Source organism: Hypanus sabinus, chromosome 13 (genome assembly GCF_030144855.1).
Source record: "Hypanus sabinus isolate sHypSab1 chromosome 13, sHypSab1.hap1, whole genome shotgun sequence".
In the NCBI taxonomy this organism is placed as follows: domain Eukaryota; kingdom Metazoa; phylum Chordata; class Chondrichthyes; order Myliobatiformes; family Dasyatidae; genus Hypanus; species Hypanus sabinus.
This window is the reverse complement of record NC_082718.1, coordinates 6,565,672-6,585,954: the sequence shown is the minus strand read 5'-3', so window position 1 is coordinate 6,585,954 and position 20,283 is coordinate 6,565,672. Positions and strand designations below refer to the sequence as shown.

Sequence of the window (20,283 nt, the reverse complement as noted above, 5' to 3'; positions counted from 1 at the left end):
GGTATTTTAGCTGGAAAAATTTTTCTGATAATAGTTTGGCTACAAAAAAAATCACACCAACTATGTTACATTGTGATAAATGTGAGAACTTGGAATGCATCCATAGGGGATTCCATGCTTAAAAGATGGTGTAATTATCAGGTAACAGGGAAATACAACAATCTTCTGAGTACCTCACATAAATGCTACAGACCAATCAGTCTATGCACCTAAGGGGTTCTCTTTATCCTTTACAAAAGTGCTGGAGGAAATCTGCAGGTCAGGCAGCATCTATGGAGAGGAATAAACAGTTGATATTTTGGGCCAAGGCCCTGTTCCTGATGAAAAGTCTCTGTCCAAAACATCGAAGTGACTAACAAGAATGCAAATAAAACCTTAAACCCGTCTGCAAAACTGCTATTAGGGTTTACAGAATTTGTCTGTAAAGTGGGTTCTTCTCAACACAAACAGCAGCCCATTTTATACAAGAAGATTCCCCATTATTTTATTGAATGGTGGAGCAGAATCAAAGTTGTAAGTTCTGTTATGTTAGTAAGCTCAACTTTCCTCTATTGGACTCTGGGCTACATCTGCAACAAATTTGAATCATAAGCCAGGTTTGGTTCCTGAGGTTAGTTGCATTCTTTCTAAGTACATATTTTGATGGTAGTGTTAAATAAGTTGTTAACTATCAAGAACTTTCTCTGAAACAACTAATAAGGCTCAACTAGAACTTTGAAAAGAGGCAGAGCTTTACAAAGAAATAAAATATTGCTGTGAAATCTTTCATTTTGCACTTTTTTGCTGCGTTCACCAGCAAATTGTTATTTGACTTCTAATGTTAAATTCTCAAATGTTGTGATTTGATATTTATACTTGATCTATGTGAATAATATTTTGATGTGGATAACTCTAAAGTATAATCATATGAACATATGATTTATTTAACTTCTCTAACTTTGTAGGACACAGCCTTTCAAAGTACATGGAGAAAATTGAAGAGTTAAGAAGAAGTAAGTGATGGTTTCCACTCCTCCCTCAAAATGTTCTTTGTAGATATGAAATAGTTGAAGTATAAAATATTAAATTACCAATATGATATAGTGAGAATGTGGAACTTGATACCTAAGGGAGTAGTTAAAGTGAAAGATATGGTTGCATTTGGGGTGGAGGGGGAAGGGGAGCATGGGACTGACCAAGCATGTCGGAAGGAAACGAGAAGGTTGCACTGATGAACCTAGATGTGGAAAATGAAAATGAGGTTAGATTGGAGCAAAAATGGTTTGGACTGACTGACTTGCTTAGGTGCAATGTGTCCTATTTAATATACAGACACTTGGATTCTTATCCACAGTAAGTTGCTCCTAGTATGCAGGTGAATGGTAGAATCTGGAGGAGGTTGATTGGAATATGGAGAGGATAAAAAAATTGAACTAATCTTAAAGTGGCCATTGAGTTATTTTGATGTATGTAGAGACTAGTGTTATGTAGGAAAGTTAAGAAATAAAAACAGTCAGAGATATCGCTCCTGTTCTGCAATTTTATCTTGCCCATCCAATTCTATCAGAGAATATTTCAAAACCATTCACTTCAAACTTCTGATATTATTGTTTTGAACATGTGCTTGACTAGGTTGCCAATAGCCCCGTACTACTTGCCATCTGTTTAAAAAGAAATTGGCTGCCTTACAACATTGGATGCTGTTTCCCTCATAATTTTCGTGACCTAATACCTGATTACAAAGATGCATTCCCAGGCTGACTTGAACTGATTCATCCAAGGGACAGTATTTGTGCCAGAGTAAGCCAACTGGTACTCTGTTTCCGCGTGAGCTGCTGGCCTGTTGTGGCCCAGTGAGTTAATATGAATCTTTTTCAGCAATCTTCCCAACTGGACACCTGGCATTTCTACTACAGCAGCTTTGACATTTGGGTACAAAGCCAATCCCACGTTGCTAAATGTGAAGTACTACCATTTAATTATTACAAATGATTTGCAGGAGAGAGGAGAAAAGGAGTGAGGAGGATGCTGGGGAATGAGGAAAGAAGTAGGAATGGAAGTGAAATGTAGTGAAGAGAGAGGGGAGGAGAAGAGGGAGGAATGAGCTGGGAGGAGAAATGGTAGCAATAAAAGGTATAACAACCTGTTTAAAATAAACAAAACTAGAGTTACTGAGACACACACAAAATGCTAGTGGAACACAGCAGGCCAGGCAGCATCTATAAGGAGAAGCACAGTCGAAGTTTCGGGCTGAGACCCTCTGTGTTCCACCAACATTTTGTGTGTGTTGCTTGAATTTCCAGCATCTGCAGATTTCCTCATGTTTGCTGGAGTTACTGGAAATTGGATGTCCAAATAGAAGACAATGGAAGTAATCAGCAGGTCAGGAAGCATCGGTCTAGAAAAGAGGATTTATTGTTTCAAGTCAACATTCTTTCATCAGAACTAGGAAAAGTGAAAGCAGGCAGAAGATAGACACATGTTGAAGAAATTCCAAAGGTGCACCAGAGGAACTACCAAGACAGTCAGAAAAAGTGAGGAGGGTTGAAATAAGTACTGTTCCATGGAGTTCACAATAATAGAGGAGACAGGTGTAACATAGACCCATACAGGTTCCCATTTACCAAACTTTTGAATTTTGAGGGGATTTAAGAGTTGAGAAGGTCACAGATTGGACAGGTCTTTGTTCAACGAAGAAGCCAAGGAGCATTCAAGAAATACTGTACAAGCTAATGAATTAGGTACCTTCCTTATCATGTTAACATGTACAGTGGCTTTACAAAATATGGGCATGAGTATAACCACATTAAAATGCAATGGAGAAAAGGAAATTATATGACAGTGTAAACATCATTTTTCACTTCATATGATGTATCAAGTGAATTGCTATCTAGTAATGGTAATGCTATACTGAGTGAGAGTTACTGCCTGTCAGCACTGCTGGTGTTCAGGACAGCATGAAAGTCCTCCAACTCTGTCCTTGGTCGTCTTCTCTATCGTGCTGCAAGTGTGGTTCAGGATTCCTTCATCGTGCTTTTTGCCACTGTCATTAATGCAAATTTCAGGTGGAGACTCAGGAATAGAATCACACAGAGGTGTAGATTCCTCATTATTGTTTCCGTAACAATTTTTTTTTTGACCAGTTCGTTAACCCTGAGCTGAACCTCCATACCCAGAGGACTGGTAGACCACTGTTAGTCTGGCCTTTACCCTTTGACCTGTTTGGCATGGGTGGTAGAGGACTGGTAGACCACTGTTAGTCTGGCCTTTACCCTTTGACCTGTTTGGCATTAGGAAGTAGTGATCATAATATGATGTGTTTTAACCTACAATTTGAGAAGGAGAAGGGAAAATCGGATGTGTCAGTATTACAGTTGAACAAAGGAACTAAGGAGCTATGAGGGAGTTGCTGGCCAAAGTTCAATGGAACAATATCCTAGCAGGGAAGACAGTGGAACAAAAATGGCAGGTATTTCTGGGAATAATGCAGAAGGTGCAGGATTGGTTCATTCCAAAAAGGAAGAAGGATCCTAAGGGGAGTAAGGGGCGGCCATGGCTGACGAGGGAAGTAAAGGGCAGTATAAAAATAAAAGAGAAGAAGTATAACATGGCAAAGATGAGCAGGAAACCGGAGGACTGGGAAGCTTTTAAAGAGCAACAGAAGATAGCAAAAAAGGCAATACGCCAAGAAAAAATGAGGTACAAAGGTAAACCTATAAAGGAGGATAGTAAAAGCTTCTTTAGGTATGTGAATAGCAAAAAAATAGTTAAGACCAAAATTGGGCCATTGAAGACAGAAATGGGTGAATTTATTATTGGGAAAAAGGAAATGGCAGATGAGTTGAACAGGTACTTTGGATCTGTCTTCACTAGGGAAGACACAAACAATCTCCCAGATGTAATAGTGGCCAAAGGAACTAGGGTAAAGGATGAACTGAAGGAAATTTATATTGGGCAAGAAATGGTGTTGGATAGACTGTTGAGTCTGAAGGCTGATAAGTCCCCGGGACCTGATGGTCTGCATCCCAGGGTACTTAAAGAGGTGGCTCTCGAAATCGTGGACGCATTGGTAATCATTTTCCAATGTTCTCTAGATTCAGGAACAGTTCCTGCTAATTGGAGGGTGGCTAATGTTGTCCCACTTTTCAAGAAAGGAGGGAGAGAGAAAACAGGGAATTATAGACCAGTTAGCCTGACGTCAGTGGTGGGAAAGATGCTGGAGTCAATTATAAAAGAGGAAATTACGACACATTTGGATAGCAGTAGAAGGATCAGTCCGAGACAGCATGGATTTATGAAGGGAAAACTATGCTTGACTAATCTTTTGGAGTTTTTTGAGGCTGTAACTATGAAAATGGACAAGGGAGAGCCAGTGGATGTAGTGTACCTGGACTTCCAGAAAGCTTTTGATAAAGTCCCACATAGGAGATTAGTAGGCAAAATTAGGGCACATGGTATTGGGGGCAGAGTACTAACATGGATTGAAAATTGGCTGGCTGACAGGAAACAAAGAGTAGTGATTAACAGGTCCCTTTCAGAATGGCAGGCTGTGACCAGTGGGGTACTGCAAGGTTTGGTGCTGGGACTGCAGCTGTTTACAATATACATTAATGATTTAGATGAAGGGATTAAAAGTAACAATAGCAAATTTGCTGATGGCACAAAGCTGGGTGGCAGTGTGAAATGTCAGGAGGATGTTATGAGAATGCAGGGTGACTTGGACAGGTTGGGTGAGTGGGCAAATGTATGGCAGATGCAGTTTAATGTGGATAAATGTGAGGTTATCCACTTTGGTGGCAAGAACAGGAAGGCAGATTACTATCTAAATGGAGTCAAGTTAGGAAAAGGGGAAGTACAACGAGATCTAGGTGTTCTTGTACATCAGTCAATGAAAGCAAGCATGCAGGTACAGCAGGCAGTGAAGAAAGCTAATGGCATGCTGGCTTTTATAACGAGGAATTGAGTATAGGAGTAAAGAGGTCCTTCTGCAGCTGTACAGGGCCCTGGTGAGACCCCACCTGGAGTATTGTGTGCAGTTTTGGTCTCCAAATTTGAGGAAGGACATTCTTGCTATTGAGGGAGTGCAGTGTAGGTTCACAAGGTTAATTCCCGGAATGGCGGGACTGTCATATGTTAAAAGATTGGAGCGACTGGGCTTGTATACACTGGAATTTAGAAGGATGAGAGGGGATCTGATTAAAACATATAAGATTATTAAGGGATTGGACACACTGGAGGCAGGAAGCATGTTCCCACTGATGGGTGAGTCCAGAACTAGAGGCCACATTTTAAGAATAAGGGGTAGGCCATTTAGAACAGAGATGCGGAAAAACTTTTTCACCCAGAGAGTGGTGGATATGTGGAATGCTCTACCCCAGAAGGCAGTGGAGGCCAAGTGTTACGAATGTGCCACAGCTCTGAGGGGCCAAAGGGTATGGGGTAGCCCCCTCCTTTTTGAGAATCACAAGATCACTATTGAGTCAGTTCAGGAGACCCAGGAAATGAGAGAAAGACATGCAGAATCCACAAAGAGTTTAGAATGTGTCCTGACCTCTGAAAGGTGGAACCATTGATACAGGCTTTTGTCTCTTGGAGACGGGATTGTGTATTGAATCCTGTACGATGCATCGAAGCCCCAGGCAAAGAAACGAGGGGGAGGTTGGTGGAGGGATTGCATCATCCCAACCTGATTGACATCTGAGACCGTGAGTCAGGATAAAAAGAGGGTCTGTGGGAACAGCCACTCAGACGCACCAGAAGAAACGCTAGCGATCCCGTAATAGCGAAAGCCGGTAGGAAGGCCACTTGCGTCCGTTTCCATTCGCCCCGGAATCGGTGGCCTTTACCACGGAAGAACGGTTTTTAGCTAACAACGGGGAAATCAACTCCCAACGACTCTCGAAGGATTGACATCATAAAAGGAATGGGCAAGTTTTAACCCGTCTCTCTCTCCATCAAAAAGCTGCAGCTTGAATGAACTAAAGTGACTTTTATATTTCCATCGGACAATACATTATCCCCTAGACAACAATAGAGCTATCCCTTATCGATTATTATTATACCCGCGCTTTTAGATTTAGTATTGACGACGTATATTATCTGTATGTTTGCAATGATATTATTTTTGTGTATTTTTATCAATAAATATTGTTAAAAATAGTACCATCAGACTTCAACGGACCTCTCTATCTTTGCTGGTAAGTGACCCAGTTACGGGGTATGTAACACAAGTCTCTGGATGCATTCAAAAGAGAGTTAGATAGAGCTCTTGTAGATAGCGGGGTCAAGGGATATGGGAAGAGGACAGGAACGGGGTACTGATTGTGTATGATCAGCCATGGTCACAGTGAATGGCGGTGCTGGCTAGAAGGGCCGAATGGCCTACTCCTGCATCTATTGTCTATTGGTGACCCTACCAAGGTCAAGGCACAAGACCCTGTCTCCAGCCAACATAACTCTCTGGGTCATTCAGGCACACAAGCCTCCAAATCGTATGACAAGTTTGTGGCTCTCTTGGAGGATATTGAGTGATAGAGAACACGTCTGCATTTGTAAGATGCCTAATGCTGTTATTCATTAACTGTGTAATGTAGCTGCTTACGAATTGAAAATTCCCTTTTAAAATTTTGAGAAAGCCATTTCTTTCTGAGTAGGCTTGATGCACTGTGGCAGCACCATACCTGTCAAATGAATATCAATTCTGATTTCTAGCAGTTTTAAATAACTTTTTTGTTCAACTTCTCGTGGAATGCCCAGGTACTTTACAAAAGGTAATTTATTACGAGTTGTAAAGCTGTACAGGTAGTTTCCTTTCGTGAAAGGAATTTAAGATGGATTGTGGAAATTTGCTAGATTTTCTCATGGATAAGTGATATAGCCTGCTTTGTTAGTTCAGGTAATTGCATTGGTCAGCACAGTACTTCACTGTGTCGAAGGTAACCGGAGTGTTTCATGAATAGATTTAAATAAATGGCCCTTTAGTTGCACAAGATAAAGCCATTGCGTATAAAAGGATGTGTATAAACTTAGAATGATATTTTGAGTGGATGAGTACAATTTCAGCAAATGTAGGAAGTCCCAAAACTGATGCTGGTGTAAATAAAATCAGTGAATTTGGTGTTTATTCGCAGAGTAAAGGTAGAAAGTTTTTTTTAATATAAGATTGATCTGAAAATAAACAGACAAAATATGTCAGCAATCAGCCAAGAGGGATCACAAAATGACAACAAGCAAACTCAAGGTAAGAGAAATCTTAGCTGCTTCAGTTTTCATTAATTTAAGTGGTTAGACAATGCTTAATTTTAAAGGTGTGATAATACACTCGCAAACTAAAGTGAAATGCGATCAGTGAAATTTATTTTAATTTGTATGAAGGTGAGATTTGTAAAGACAATTGTTTAGACAGTGAAGCCCTAAATTAAGCGAAATTCAATGTGTAAACTGACACAAGAATTGGATGAAGTTCTACGTAGATCCATCTTTGGGATAGATTATTTAAAGTATTTCCTGACTTGATATAAATAAGGCAAGAATAGCCTGTGGTATATTCAAAGGAACATATTGAAACAAAAAATGAACACATCAGGCCTGAGCCATAGTTACAGGAAGAATGTGGAGTGTGAGGATTTAGAGAAGGTACAGATAAGGCTTACTAGGATGGATTAGAGAGGATTAGCTATAAGGAAAGTGGACAAACTTGGATTGTCTTCTTTCACGTGATGGGAGCTGACAAGCAACCTGATAGAAATATATAAAATTATGAGATGAATAGATGTGGTAGATAATCAGAGTCCTGTTCCTAAGATGAAAATGTCAAATACTAGATGGTAAAGGGTTAAGGTGACAGAGGGAAAGTTGAAGGAAGTGCGAGAGACATCTATTTAAAAAAAACTCTTGAGTCTGAGTTGCCTGGAATGCACTGACAGGGGAGGTAGGAGAAGGAGATATAATAGCAATTTTTAAGAGGTATTTAAGTATGGAAGCTGCAAAGCATTGAACCGCAAACCCTGCAGAGTACAGTAAAAGTCACTGAGGTTATCTCTGGGGTCGCCCTCCCTTCTATTTGTGACATTTATTGGGAGCATTGAATGCAAACAGTCCAAAGTACTGTTGAGGGTCCCCACCACCCATCACACAATCTCTTCCACCTTCTACCATCAGGAAGGAGGTACAAGAGCATCAGGACTAAGATTGCTGAACTGGATAGCAGCTTCCAACCCCCAGACTCTAAGACGAATGGATACCCTGCCGCCACTAAGGTCTCATCACTAGGATAGTGCGGTTTACTGTTTACTGAGCTGCGCGCTTCACCTGCACTTTGAATTATATTTTATTAACTTTGTAGTTGTAGTAATATTTTGTTTTATGTTCTTAATGTGATGTATGAATTTTGGGTGCACTCTGGTTATTTTGTTTTGTTGTATATGTATGTACAGACCAAAGACAATAAACTTGAACTTCAACGTGAACGAGCATGGAAGAGAGAGAGGTGGATCATGTGCAGATTGATGCAATTAGTTAGGTTAGCATCATGGTCAGTACAGACATAATGGGTGAAAGGACCTTTTCCTATGCTGTACAGATTGATGTTTTATGAGTCTCGTCTGTTAAATGGTTCGATATTTTCTTAACCCAATTGTGAGGAAGAATTGTTTTCTATAAATCTCCTGGGAGTTTTCAGAATTATCTCTTTATTTTACAGCATCTGTTTGTTATGTGTTCCCAAGGTTTGTACTCACTTGAGAGGTTGGCAGTAAATATATTTAAAAGGGTCATTGAGGTTGATGGATCTCAAAGCTGACAGATGATTAGAAGTGGATTGAAAACGTTGATATGTCTGACTACTAGAAATGTAATTGACAAAGCATTTTGTCTCAGTTAAAATAACATTTTAGGAATTGACCAGGATGCTGTAAGTTTCCACTGAGATTTGCCAACAGCATGACATCTGGATTGTAGATGCTATCTGGTACACTTTAAACACTGTGGTGCATACAAAATGACTTTGGAAATATAATCTGTATACATTTTGTAATGTAATTGTCTTAAATTCTCATACTTGAACTATTTTTTTCCTTTATTTTCAATAGATTATAGATATAAAAGAGATGAATTATTCAAAAGATTGAAAGTCACTACATTTGCCCAGTTGGTAAGTGTTCTTTTTTAGTAAGTCATGAGCCAGTAGGCCATTTTATATAATCCAATACCTAGAGAATCGGGTCTCAAATTGTTTTTACCAGATGTCCTTAATTGTGATTGAAATATATCATTTTTTCTAAAGTCATAACTGTATTTTTCTAAAACATGTAATTCTGTCAGTTTAAAATCCCAGCCTGAAATTTATTGAGGATGAATAAATGAAGGGGATGGAGTTTCTAAACTGAATGCGGCATTTACTAAAACCCTAAACGTGTTTCTTTTAGATAGGAGACAGATTTTGTGCTGTTTCCTCAGAAATGGCAGTTGTGATTGAAGGATGAATATTCCTCAGACATTCATCTCAGATCTGAGGTAAACACTACAAAGTGGGGAATACTTTGCAGTTGTAATCCATAGAAATCAATGAGTTTAATTTTTGATATCTGAATTCCGAATGAAATGTGTGTTATAATGCAAAATGTGGTATAAATACCTGTTTCATCAGCTATAGTTAGGAAGTTGAGGGGATTCTGTGTCTTTTATATTTATTCTTCAGGTAGTTTAGAACAATATTTTAATTTACTTTTGTAATTAACATAGGTGCTACAAGTGGCTTCTGTGAATGAGCAAGATAATGGGGTGTTTGAAGATCTGCAACAGGAGGAAGGTTTGTATCCATTAAAGAATCTGTTAAAGTTTTAGCAATGACCCTGCAGTGTTTATAACTGGAGAGTGCAGGATAATGGATGAGAAATCATTACTAAATAGAAATCTCCTATGAAACACAAACATTCAAACATAGATAACAGGAGCATGAGTAGACCATTTAACCTTTTGTCTCCCTAATGCACCCCTCCCACTTTTCCAAGCATTCATCATTTGCAAAATAATTTCTTTTTATTTCTGGTACCAAGTTATATTGTACTGCATTTGACATGCGTTTGTTCACTCATCCAACTTGTCTACATGATATGGAGGCATTTTTTCTTCCTCCTCACAGCTCAGACTCTTGCCAGTTTTGTTTTATATGTAGAATGAAATTGTTAAACTTAGTTCACTTACTGTTATGTATAGTGGGGACACAGCACTGATCCCTGTGGAGCCTCACCAATCATTGCTTGCCACTTAGAAGAAGACCCTTTTGTTCCTACTGTTTCCAGGATGTCAAATGATTTTTTTTTCTGTCTGTTCCAATATATTACTCAGTGAAATGTGTTTTAAATTTGGATTGTAATCTCTTTATTTTGAGACCTCAATCCAAAGCTTTCTTGTTCAAAGTTCAAATACATCACCTCTAGTGTTTCTCCACTAGTTATTCTACATATTCTAATCTCCACTACTTGCTGCTTTTAAATTTAGTGTTGTTCCCTTCAGATTTGAATTCTGTTGTCTCTGCGAATGAGCCTGAGCTGGGTGCAATAAAGAGAAATGATGATCAAAGTCCAGTGGAAAAAACACAGAAATCTCCAATAGAATTAATAAGTAATGATGAGTCAGATGAAAAACCACTAACGGCTCGTTCCACCCTCCAAAGGTAAGAGTTCCTCTACTGACAAATGATCATGATTATATTTCTTTCTTTGTCATGTAGCGTCAGTCACACGATTTCTAAAAAAAAACGAACAAACTTAAGCAAGTAAACAATGTTTAATTACTTTAAAATAAAAACGTTATAATGCTGGGTTTAATTACCAGGACTAATGATATCTGAAAGGAGCAAACCCTTGTCATTTCAATAAGTGATTGGATTATAGTCAGTCCTACATGAAACACAACATTGTGATTATAGTTCAGTTGTAACTAACATTATGCATTTCCTACAAATATTTCACTCAGTTTAAAACTGGTGCTAAGTAATTACTCAGAAATACCAAAACTATGTGTAAACTTGCCTTCATTTTATATATAACAACTTTTTTTTTAAATGTGTGCTTTAGTTACAACTTGTGACCAGATGAGGACAAAACAGACAGATTTCATGATATTTTGCTCAGAGTCCAGGCTTGTTTGGTATAACATAAAACTGTTTTAACCCTTCATTCAAGTTGAAGGGTAGATATAAAGAAAATGGACATTTAGTTATTTACCTAAATTTAAAAGGCTCACCTCAAAGTTATTGACTTTTACAATGCCAGAGACCAGGGTACCTACTCTTAGCTCATTCAACTGCTTAGTTTTTATCTGTGAATTAAGGCTAAGAACAACCAAAATCTACTTGACTATGTACTGAAGCTGATCTTGTCATTTCTTGACAACGCAGAAGTCCTGACTCATCCAGTTCTCCTCCATCTGGCAGAACTGGTCCTCAAACCCAACAATTTTTCCTTCAATTCCTCTTACTTTCTCAAAACTCAAGGGATTGGCATGAGCACCCACATGGGCCCCAAATATGCCTGCCTTTTCATTGGTACTGATACGTGCCAGCAGTAATAGACCACAGGCACAGATTTTTAATGTTAAACAACTATATTTTCTATTTAATTCTTCAGTGAAGACTTTAGTTTTCAATGAAGCCTTCAGTGTCCTGCCTAAATGACTAGTGTCCCATTGCACTCACATCATCATCATGAAGTGTTTGAAGAGGCTCGTCATGAGGCGCATGAAGACCCTGCTGCCCCCCTCACTGGAGCCCCTGCAATTTGCATACCATCCCAACTACTCAACAGATGACGCCATTGCCATCACCTTCCACCTGACCCTAACCCACCTAGACAAAAAGGACACGTCCGTTCAAATGCTGTTCATAGACTTCAGTTCAGCATTCAACACAATCATCCCTCAGAAATTGATTGGAAAGCTGAGCCTACTGGGCCTGAACACCTCCCTCTGCAACTGGATTCTAGACTTCCTGACTGGGAGACCCTCAGGGCTGTGTGCTCAGTCCATTGCTGTTCACTGTGCTGACCCACGACTGTGCTGCAAAACACAGCACGAACCATATCATCAAATTCGCCGATGATACGACCGTGGTGGGTCTCATCAGCAAGAACGACAGAGAGGAGGTGCAGCGGCTAATGGACTGGTGCAGAGCCAACAACCTGTCTCTGAATGTGAACAAAACAAAAGAGATGGTTATTGACTTCAGGAGGGCACAGAGCGACCACACCCCGCTGAACATTGACGGCTCCTCGGTAGAGATCGTAAAGAGCACCAAATTTCTTGGTGTTCACCTGGCGGAGGATCTCACCTGGTCCCCCAACACCAGCTCCATAGCAAAGAAGGCCCAGCAGCGTCTCTACTTTCTGCGAAGGCTGAGGAAAGTCCATCTCCCACCCCCCATCCTCATCACATTTTACAGGAGTTGTACTGAGAGCATCCTGAGCAGCTGCATCACTGCCTGGTTTGGAAATTGCACCATCTCAGATCGCAAGATCCTGCAACAGATAGTGAGGTCAGCTGAGAAGATCATCGTGGTCTCTCTTCCCGCCATTATGGATATTTACGCTACACGCTGCATCTGCAAAGCAACCAGCATTATGAAGGACCCCACGCACCCCTCATACAAACTCTTCTCCCTCCTGCCATCTGGGAAAAGGCACCGAAGCACTCGGGCTGTCACGACCAGACTGTGTAACAGTTTCTTCCACCAAGCTATCAGACTCCTCAATACCCAGAGTCTGGACTGACACCTTACTGCCCTCTTGTCTTGTTTATTATTTATTGTAATGTCTGCACTGTTTTGTCCTGGGTAGGTCTGTAGTCTAGTGTTTTTTCTCTGTGTTGTTTTTTTACGTAGTTCAGTGTAGTTTTTGTACTGTGTCATGTAACACCATGGTCCTGAAAAACATTGTCTCGTTTTTACTATGTACTGTACCAGCAGTTACGGTCAAAATGACAAAAAGTGACTTGACTTAATTGTCAATTAAAACAGTTACTCCCCTAACCAAAATTAACAGTGCAATGCATCTTGGCTCACAAACTGGGGAGGTCTGGAAATAGCTCTTCCCAAGTCTTACTCAACCCAAAATATAGACAATTTAAACAGAGTCCTAGGATGGCAATCCAGAAGGTTCTGAGTTCCACAGGAACAGGTACAGGTGTCCATGAGGAAGGGTTCATAAAATCTGCATTATGATGACACAAGGTGACAGTCACAGAGGAGTCCAGAAGTCAAGTAGTCATCACTTAAATACTAGAGTTCATGCAGGGATAGCAAGGTGACAGTCACGGAATATTCCTTAGCAGAAGTGGTTGCCACGTAACACACCCGAATCCATGTGTAGGTTAACAAAAAGAGGTCGCCACAGAATACTGCAGAAATCCAAGTATGGATCATACAAAGTGACAGTCACATATCCAATATGCACTGTGTGCCACAAATTATCACAATCTTCCAACACGGAGAAATATTGGGACCACCCACTGCTGTAGTGAACTCTTCAACTCACTCAACTCAGTTCACTCCCTCTCTGGTAGCTCTGTTAACTGATGAATTTTTCCAGAAACCTCTCAGAAATAGAAGGAACCTCTACACATTTGTTATAATGACGTAATCCACCCGTCTCGTTCAGGCGAGCCTAAATGACACTTACGGTTACTAAAAAGAAACGTTTGATATGTAACAGTATGTAGAACAGTCCATGTTCCAAGCCTTCATGGGTAATGCCTCCCAATGCTTCCTGTGCTACATTAACAACTACATTGGTACTGCTTCATGCACTTGTGCTGAGCTCGTCAAGTTCATCTACTTTACCTCCAATTTCCACCCAACCTTTCAATTCACTTGGTCCATTTCTGACATATCTTTCTCCTTTCTCAATCTCTCTGTCTCCATCTCTGGAAACAAAATATCTACCAACATCTTTTGTAAACCTACTGATTCCCGTGGTTATCATGACTATACCTCTTGCTACCATGTCTCCTGTAAAAATGCTATTTCCTTTTCTCAGTTTATTCATCTCTGTCACATCTGTTCCCAGAATGAGGCTTTTCTTTCCAGGACATCAGTGATGTCCCTTCCTCCACCATTGATGCAATTTCCTGGACTTCCATGCTCACCTCAACTTCCCATCGCATTAACAGGGATAGCATTCCTTGTGTCCTCACTTACCACCCCACTATAGTGAGCCACTATATCCAACCTGTTATTCTCTGCAACTTCTGCCATTTTCAATGGGATCCTATTGCCAAACACATCTTTAACTCCACTCCTCCCTTCACTCCCTCCTTTCCACAGGAATCATTTCCTCTGTAATTCCCTTCTCTGTTCATCCATCTCCACCAATATGAGGGCTCATATCCCTGCAAGTAACAGAAATGCTACACCTGCCCATTTACCTCATCCCTTAAGTCCATTCAGGACCCCAAACTGTCCTTCCAGGTGAGGCAACACTTTACCTGAAAATCTGTTGGGGTTGTCCATTGTATCCAGTGCTTCTGAATGCAGACTCCTGTACATTGGTGAAACACAACATAAATTGGGGGACTGGTTTGTTGAGCATCTCGCCATCCGCCAAAAGCGGAATTTCCCAGTGGCCAACCATTTTAATTCCTATCCCCTTTCCCATTCTGACGTGTTAGCTCATGGCTTGTTTTCTGTCAAGGTAGCCTCCAATCTGATGGCATCGATTTATTTTTTTTAATCCTTCCCCTTCCCTCTTCTTCTATTCTCCACTCTGACCTCTTACCTCTTCTCACCTGCCCATCACCTCCCCCTGGTGCCTGCCCTTTTCTCTCCCATAGTCTACTCTCCTCTCCAAGAAGATTACTTCTTCTCCGCCCCTTTATCTTTCCCGCCCTCTGGCTTCACCTATCACCTTCTAGTTAGTCCTCCTTCTCCTTGCCCCACAACTTATTGTTCTGGCGTTTTTTTTCACCTTCCTTTCCAGTCCTACTGAAGGGTCTTGGCCCGAAATGTTGACTGTTTATTTTGATGCCTGACCTGCTGAGTTTCTCCAGCATTTTGTATGTGTTGCTCTGGATTTCTAGCATCTGCACTATCTATTCTGTTTATAAACACAAAAGCAGACATTTTGAGCAGAAGTCCAATGGGGATCAGTAATGTAACATTTTTTGTTTGATGTTTGTGTTTAGGAAGGAAAACTATACGTACACCTATCCTCATCGCATGTAGTTGGACTATTTTTGTGCTCCTAAGGAGTACTATGTAGGCATGGAATCAGTCTGAGACATTAGATCTGACCACCTGGTTCCTCAACCTCTAGTGAAGCTCAAAATCATTGTCTTCTGACCTTCACCTTCAACATCAAGTTCAGTATATTTGGATTAATAATAATTCCAGAATTCTGATTTCAAATTTCTAATATCTATCTGCTAATTCTAAATATTATTCTGTATCTGCAGCTCCTCAAGCTTTTGTTTCCTATTATCATCTTTCTTCATCTGCACTGCCGCAACTATTTGTCACTTCTCTCCCTTGCACCTGTCGCAGTCCTGCCCTTGACCCTTTTTATGGCATTCTAAAACTTACTTTGTTCCTAATTATGGTGAGAACTGGATGATCTCCAATGTTTAATACTTTTCACAAATGTTTCCTGATCTGAATATTTAAAGCGTTTTTTTTAAGTTTCTGCCAACTTGTTAGAATATCTTTTTACACCTTTAAATTATATTTTAAAAAGTTTGTCCTTGATTCTTAACTACTAAAATTTGCTATTAACTATTAGAATCTGGTAGTTTATGGTTCCATAATTTTTGTATTTTTCTCATAAGTGTTATAAGTGGTGTTGGGGAAATTGACCTGGAGAGGAAACAGAAAGAGTTCCATTCTAAGCCTTCTGAATGTCCTGAAAAAACAGATGGTCCTTATCCGGACTGCCCTTATCTGTTGTTGGATGTACGAGACCGGGACGCCTATGAAAAATGTCATATTATTGGAGGTAATGCATGAAGATGTTAGTTCAGTTGTCATTTGCCGGTTATATGGGTAAAACTTTAATCATTATTTTCAGGTCAATAAAGATCATTGTAGTTAATGCATAAAAACAATTTTACGTTAGCCTGTTGTAGTAGGTAAAGTGTGGAGTATAAATCCCTGTTCTCATTAAGCAAGTGAGTTTCCCTCCATTCCACTTACGGAATCTGCTTTTTTTTGTCCGTTCATTTTTTTTTTGGTCAGAGTATCATGGTCATAGTCAAAGAGTTGCTAAGTACAGAAGTAAGACCTTTGGCCCTTCAAGCCAATCTGTTATTTTGCCTAGTACCACTGATCTGCACCTGGACCATAGCCTTCCCATTCATGTACTAATGTATCCTTACTGCTTTAGAATTTTCTCACAACTCTCTATAGCATGAAATTAAGACTGGGACTCAAGCTTGTACTTCCAATACAGAGCTTTGTCTACCTGCAGTATATTTCAGGAATTAGAGTTTGAAGGTTTTGTTTTACATTCTGGTTGCATCCTATAGACTTGATTTAAAATAGTGTGAGTCTTGCCAGCATTTTCACCAAATTCCCAACACGTAATGCATCTAATTTACAGAGCCCTGAGAAGGTATTCATCTCCCACAGCTATTTTCACATTCTATTGTCCTATTTTCTAAATTTAAAATATGTTCAAGTAGGATTTTTTTGAACTAATCTACAAAACATGTGCATCATGACAAATCAAAAGAAAAATTCCAAAACCATTTACTAAAACTTAAAAACAAAAACTGTGAGACTGAAAAAAAAATTCCTCCCTTTTGTAATTACTTGCTAACTTTCCTCAGGTGCAATATTGTATTTTTTTTCTTTTTCAATCTCTTTATTATTATTAATATCAACATGATAAGATTAATACATAGATAGTGAGATTACAAACTTACAAAGTTACACTGAACATGAAAAGATACACAAGCAATAATTACAATATAGTTAAGTCTTTCCAAATCATGAATGATACAAATATCATATAAACAGAACAAAACTAGATATATCATATATAAAAAAACAGAAAAGAGAAAAAGAAAAAAAAATTAACCCTAAGAAAAACTAATCTAACAACCTAACACTAATAAAGAGAAAAAAAGAGAGAAAAGAAGAAAAGGAAAAAAAAAATTAAAAAAAATAAATAATGGGCTGTTTATAGTGTCTATTAAAAAAAGTACAAAATCATCAGTGTCGCCAACTCCGATCCTCTCAACATATGTATAATCAAAACAGAAAAAACAAATAGGATTGGAACAGGGTCAAATTACATCATATGAAAATATTGAATAAATGGTCTCCATGTCTTTTCAAAATTAATAGAAGGGTCAAATACAACACTTCTTCTTTTCTCCAAATTTAGACAATAACAAAGTTATGGATTATTTTTGGATAATTGTTTTATGTCTTTTGAACAATTATCTAATAAATATAATTTGCCTAGATTTCATTTTTTTAGATATTTACAGATTAGGAATTTCTTAAACACTGTACTTCCTACCTTTCCAAATTTTGAGCCTTCAGGTATTTTGGAGAATTTGTTAGAACTAAATCCTTCTCAGAAAGGTGTAATATCAAAACTTTACAATATAATTATGAAAATATGTTCAGAGGCCTTCTATAAGATTAAAAATGATTGGGAAAGAGAACTTAACTTTATTATGCTTATTGAGAATTGGGACAAAATTCTTCAATTAGTTAATTTATCATTTATATGTGCTAAACATTCATTAATACAGTTTAAAGTTGTGCACAGGGCTCGTATGTCCAAGGATAAATTGGCTCGTTTTTATTTGCATATAAATCCTATATGTGACAGATGTCATTCTGAGTTAGTCTTTAACTCATATGCTTTGGTCATGTCCACTTTTGAAAAAATATTGGAAAGACATTTTCAAAATTATTTCCACGGTATTGAACATTGATTTACAACCTCATCCTATTACTGCAATTTTTGGTTTACCAATGGTGGACTCAATCCATTTATCTTCTTCTGCTTGTTGAATGATTGCATTTCTTACATTAATGGCTAGAAGATCTATTTTGTTGAATTGGAAAGAAATTAATCCCCCTACCGTATTTCATTGGCTTTCTCAAACTTTGTTATGTCTAAATTTGGAGAAAATTAGAAGAGTTGCAATATTGTATATTAGCTTACCAATTGACTCAATTTGGTGATGTAGAAAATTGGAGGATCTGTTTTCAATTAATTCATAAGAATAAATACCCCTCTCTCTGTAAGGTCCAACAGTATGGTATATTTTCAACAGACCAAGCCAGAATGACGACAAAAGACAAATCAAGGAAATGGTAATAGAGAAGCACACATCTGGGAAAGGGTACAAGACCATTTCAAAGGCACTGAACATGCCTCAGAATTTAGTGCAGTCCATCATGGACAAAATATGAATCCACAGCCACACTGCCTATGTCAAGCCGCCACTATAAACTTAGAGGCAGGAGAAGAATGGCACTTGTAAGCAAAGCTACTGTGACCCCAACAGTCACTCTGAGTGAGCAGCAGAAGTCAGTGGCTGCAATTGGAGATGAAGTTCATGACTCCATAACCTGTTAAGGCCTTGCACAAAAAAGTGTTTATAGAAGAGTGGCAATGAAAAAGCTCTTGCTAAATTAAAACATACCTTTGCCCATGAAGACTTTGCAAAGTGTCACTTAGAAGATACCATAAAGATGTAGAAGGAGGACTCGTGGTCGGATGAGACTAAAGTGCAATATTTTGGCCTCAACATTAAGCAGTACATGTAGTGTAAATATAGTACTGTGATCAGCCAGCTAAAACCATCCTTACTGTAAGGTATGGTGGAGGTTGCTTCATGCTATGGGGATGCTTTTCAGCAGCAGGGAATGGAAATCTGGTCAGGATTGATGAGAAGATGAATGCTGCTAAATACAGAGAGATCCTGGATATAAACCTGCTAGCTGCTGTCAGAAAGCTAAAACTGGGGAGGAAGTTCATCTTTTAGCAGGACAGTAACCAAAGTACACTGCTAAGTCAACCTTGGGGTGACTTCAAATGAAGAAAGTCAATGTCCTTGAGTGGTGCAAAGTCCTGACCTTAACCCAATCGAATATCTCTGACAAGACCTCAAGATTGCTGTCCACTGCTACTCCCCAACTAACCTGGCGTAGTTTGAGCAATTTTGCAAGGAGGAATGAACAAATCTTGCTCCGTCACATTGTGCAAATAATAGAGACTTATGTAAGAATACTATTGGAGGTGGTTCAACTAAATACTGAACAAAGACAGTGAATACTTCAGAGCTGTTGACATTTCAGCTTTTGAGTTTTTTGTTTTTTTATGTTTTACCGCTTTCCCTGTGTTTTAGACAATAGACAATAGGTGCAGAAGTAGACCATTCGGCCCCTCGAGTCTGCACCGCCATTCTGAGATCATGGCTGATCATTCACTATCAATACCCAGTCCCTGCCTTGTCCCCATATCCCTTGATTCCCCTATCCATCAGATATCTATCTAGCTCCTTCTTGAAAGCATCCAGAGAATTGGCCTCCACCATCTTCCAAGGCAGTGCATTCCACACCTCCACAACTCTCTGGGAGAAGAAGCTCTTCCTCAACTCTGTTTTAAATAACTGACCTCTTATTCTCAATCCATGCCCTCTGGTATTGGACTCTCCCAACATCTGGAACATATTTCCTGCCTCAATCCTATCAAATCCTTTAATTATCTTAAACGTTTCAATCAGATCCCCTCTCAATCTCCTCAATTCCAGTGTGTACAAGCCCAATCTCTCCAATCTCTCTGCGTAAGACAGCCCTGCCATCTCAGGAATCAACCTAGTGAATCTACGCTGCACTTCCTCAATTGCCAGAATGTCCTTCCTCAAACCTGGAGACCAAAACTGTACACAATATTCCAGGTGTGGTCTCACCAGGGCCCTGTACAAATGCAAAAGGACATCCTTGTTCTTGTACTCAATTCCCCTTGTAATAAAGGCCAACATTCCATTTGCCCTCTTCACTGCCTGTTGCACTTGCTCATTCACCTTCATTGACTGATGAACTAGGACTCCTAGGTCTCTTTGCATTTCTCCCTTACCTAACTCTACACCGTTCAGACAATTGCCCTCTTGTTCCTGCTTCCAAAGTGGATAACTTCACATTTATTCACATTGAATGACATCTGCCAAGTCTCTGCCCACTCACCCAGCCTATCCAAGTCTCCCTGTATTCCCCTAACATCCTCTTCACATGTCACACTGCCACCCAGTTTAGTATCGTCAGCAAACTTGCTGATATAGTTTTCAATGCCCTCA

General features: G+C 39.3%; 1 protein-coding gene across 6 annotated transcripts in view; it reads left to right on the top strand.

The window, feature by feature from the left end:
* Positions 1–20,283, top strand: part of cep41 (centrosomal protein 41) — a 61,490-nt gene that overhangs the window by 23,019 nt on the left and 18,188 nt on the right. For 5 of the 6 annotated variants that reach the window (XM_059987063.1, XM_059987062.1, XM_059987061.1 and 2 more), the window contains 5 exons: positions 945–992; positions 9,069–9,130; positions 9,721–9,787; positions 10,495–10,654; positions 15,793–15,959. In XM_059987063.1, coding sequence (XP_059843046.1) covers positions 965–992; positions 9,069–9,130; positions 9,721–9,787; positions 10,495–10,654; positions 15,793–15,959 — 484 coding nt within the window. In that variant the 5' untranslated portion in view covers positions 945–964. Of the gene's footprint in view, positions 1–944; positions 993–7,019; positions 7,220–9,068; positions 9,131–9,720; positions 9,788–10,494; positions 10,655–15,792; positions 15,960–20,283 lie in introns of those variants that run through there. The other variant, XM_059987060.1, reaches the window with a different exon arrangement.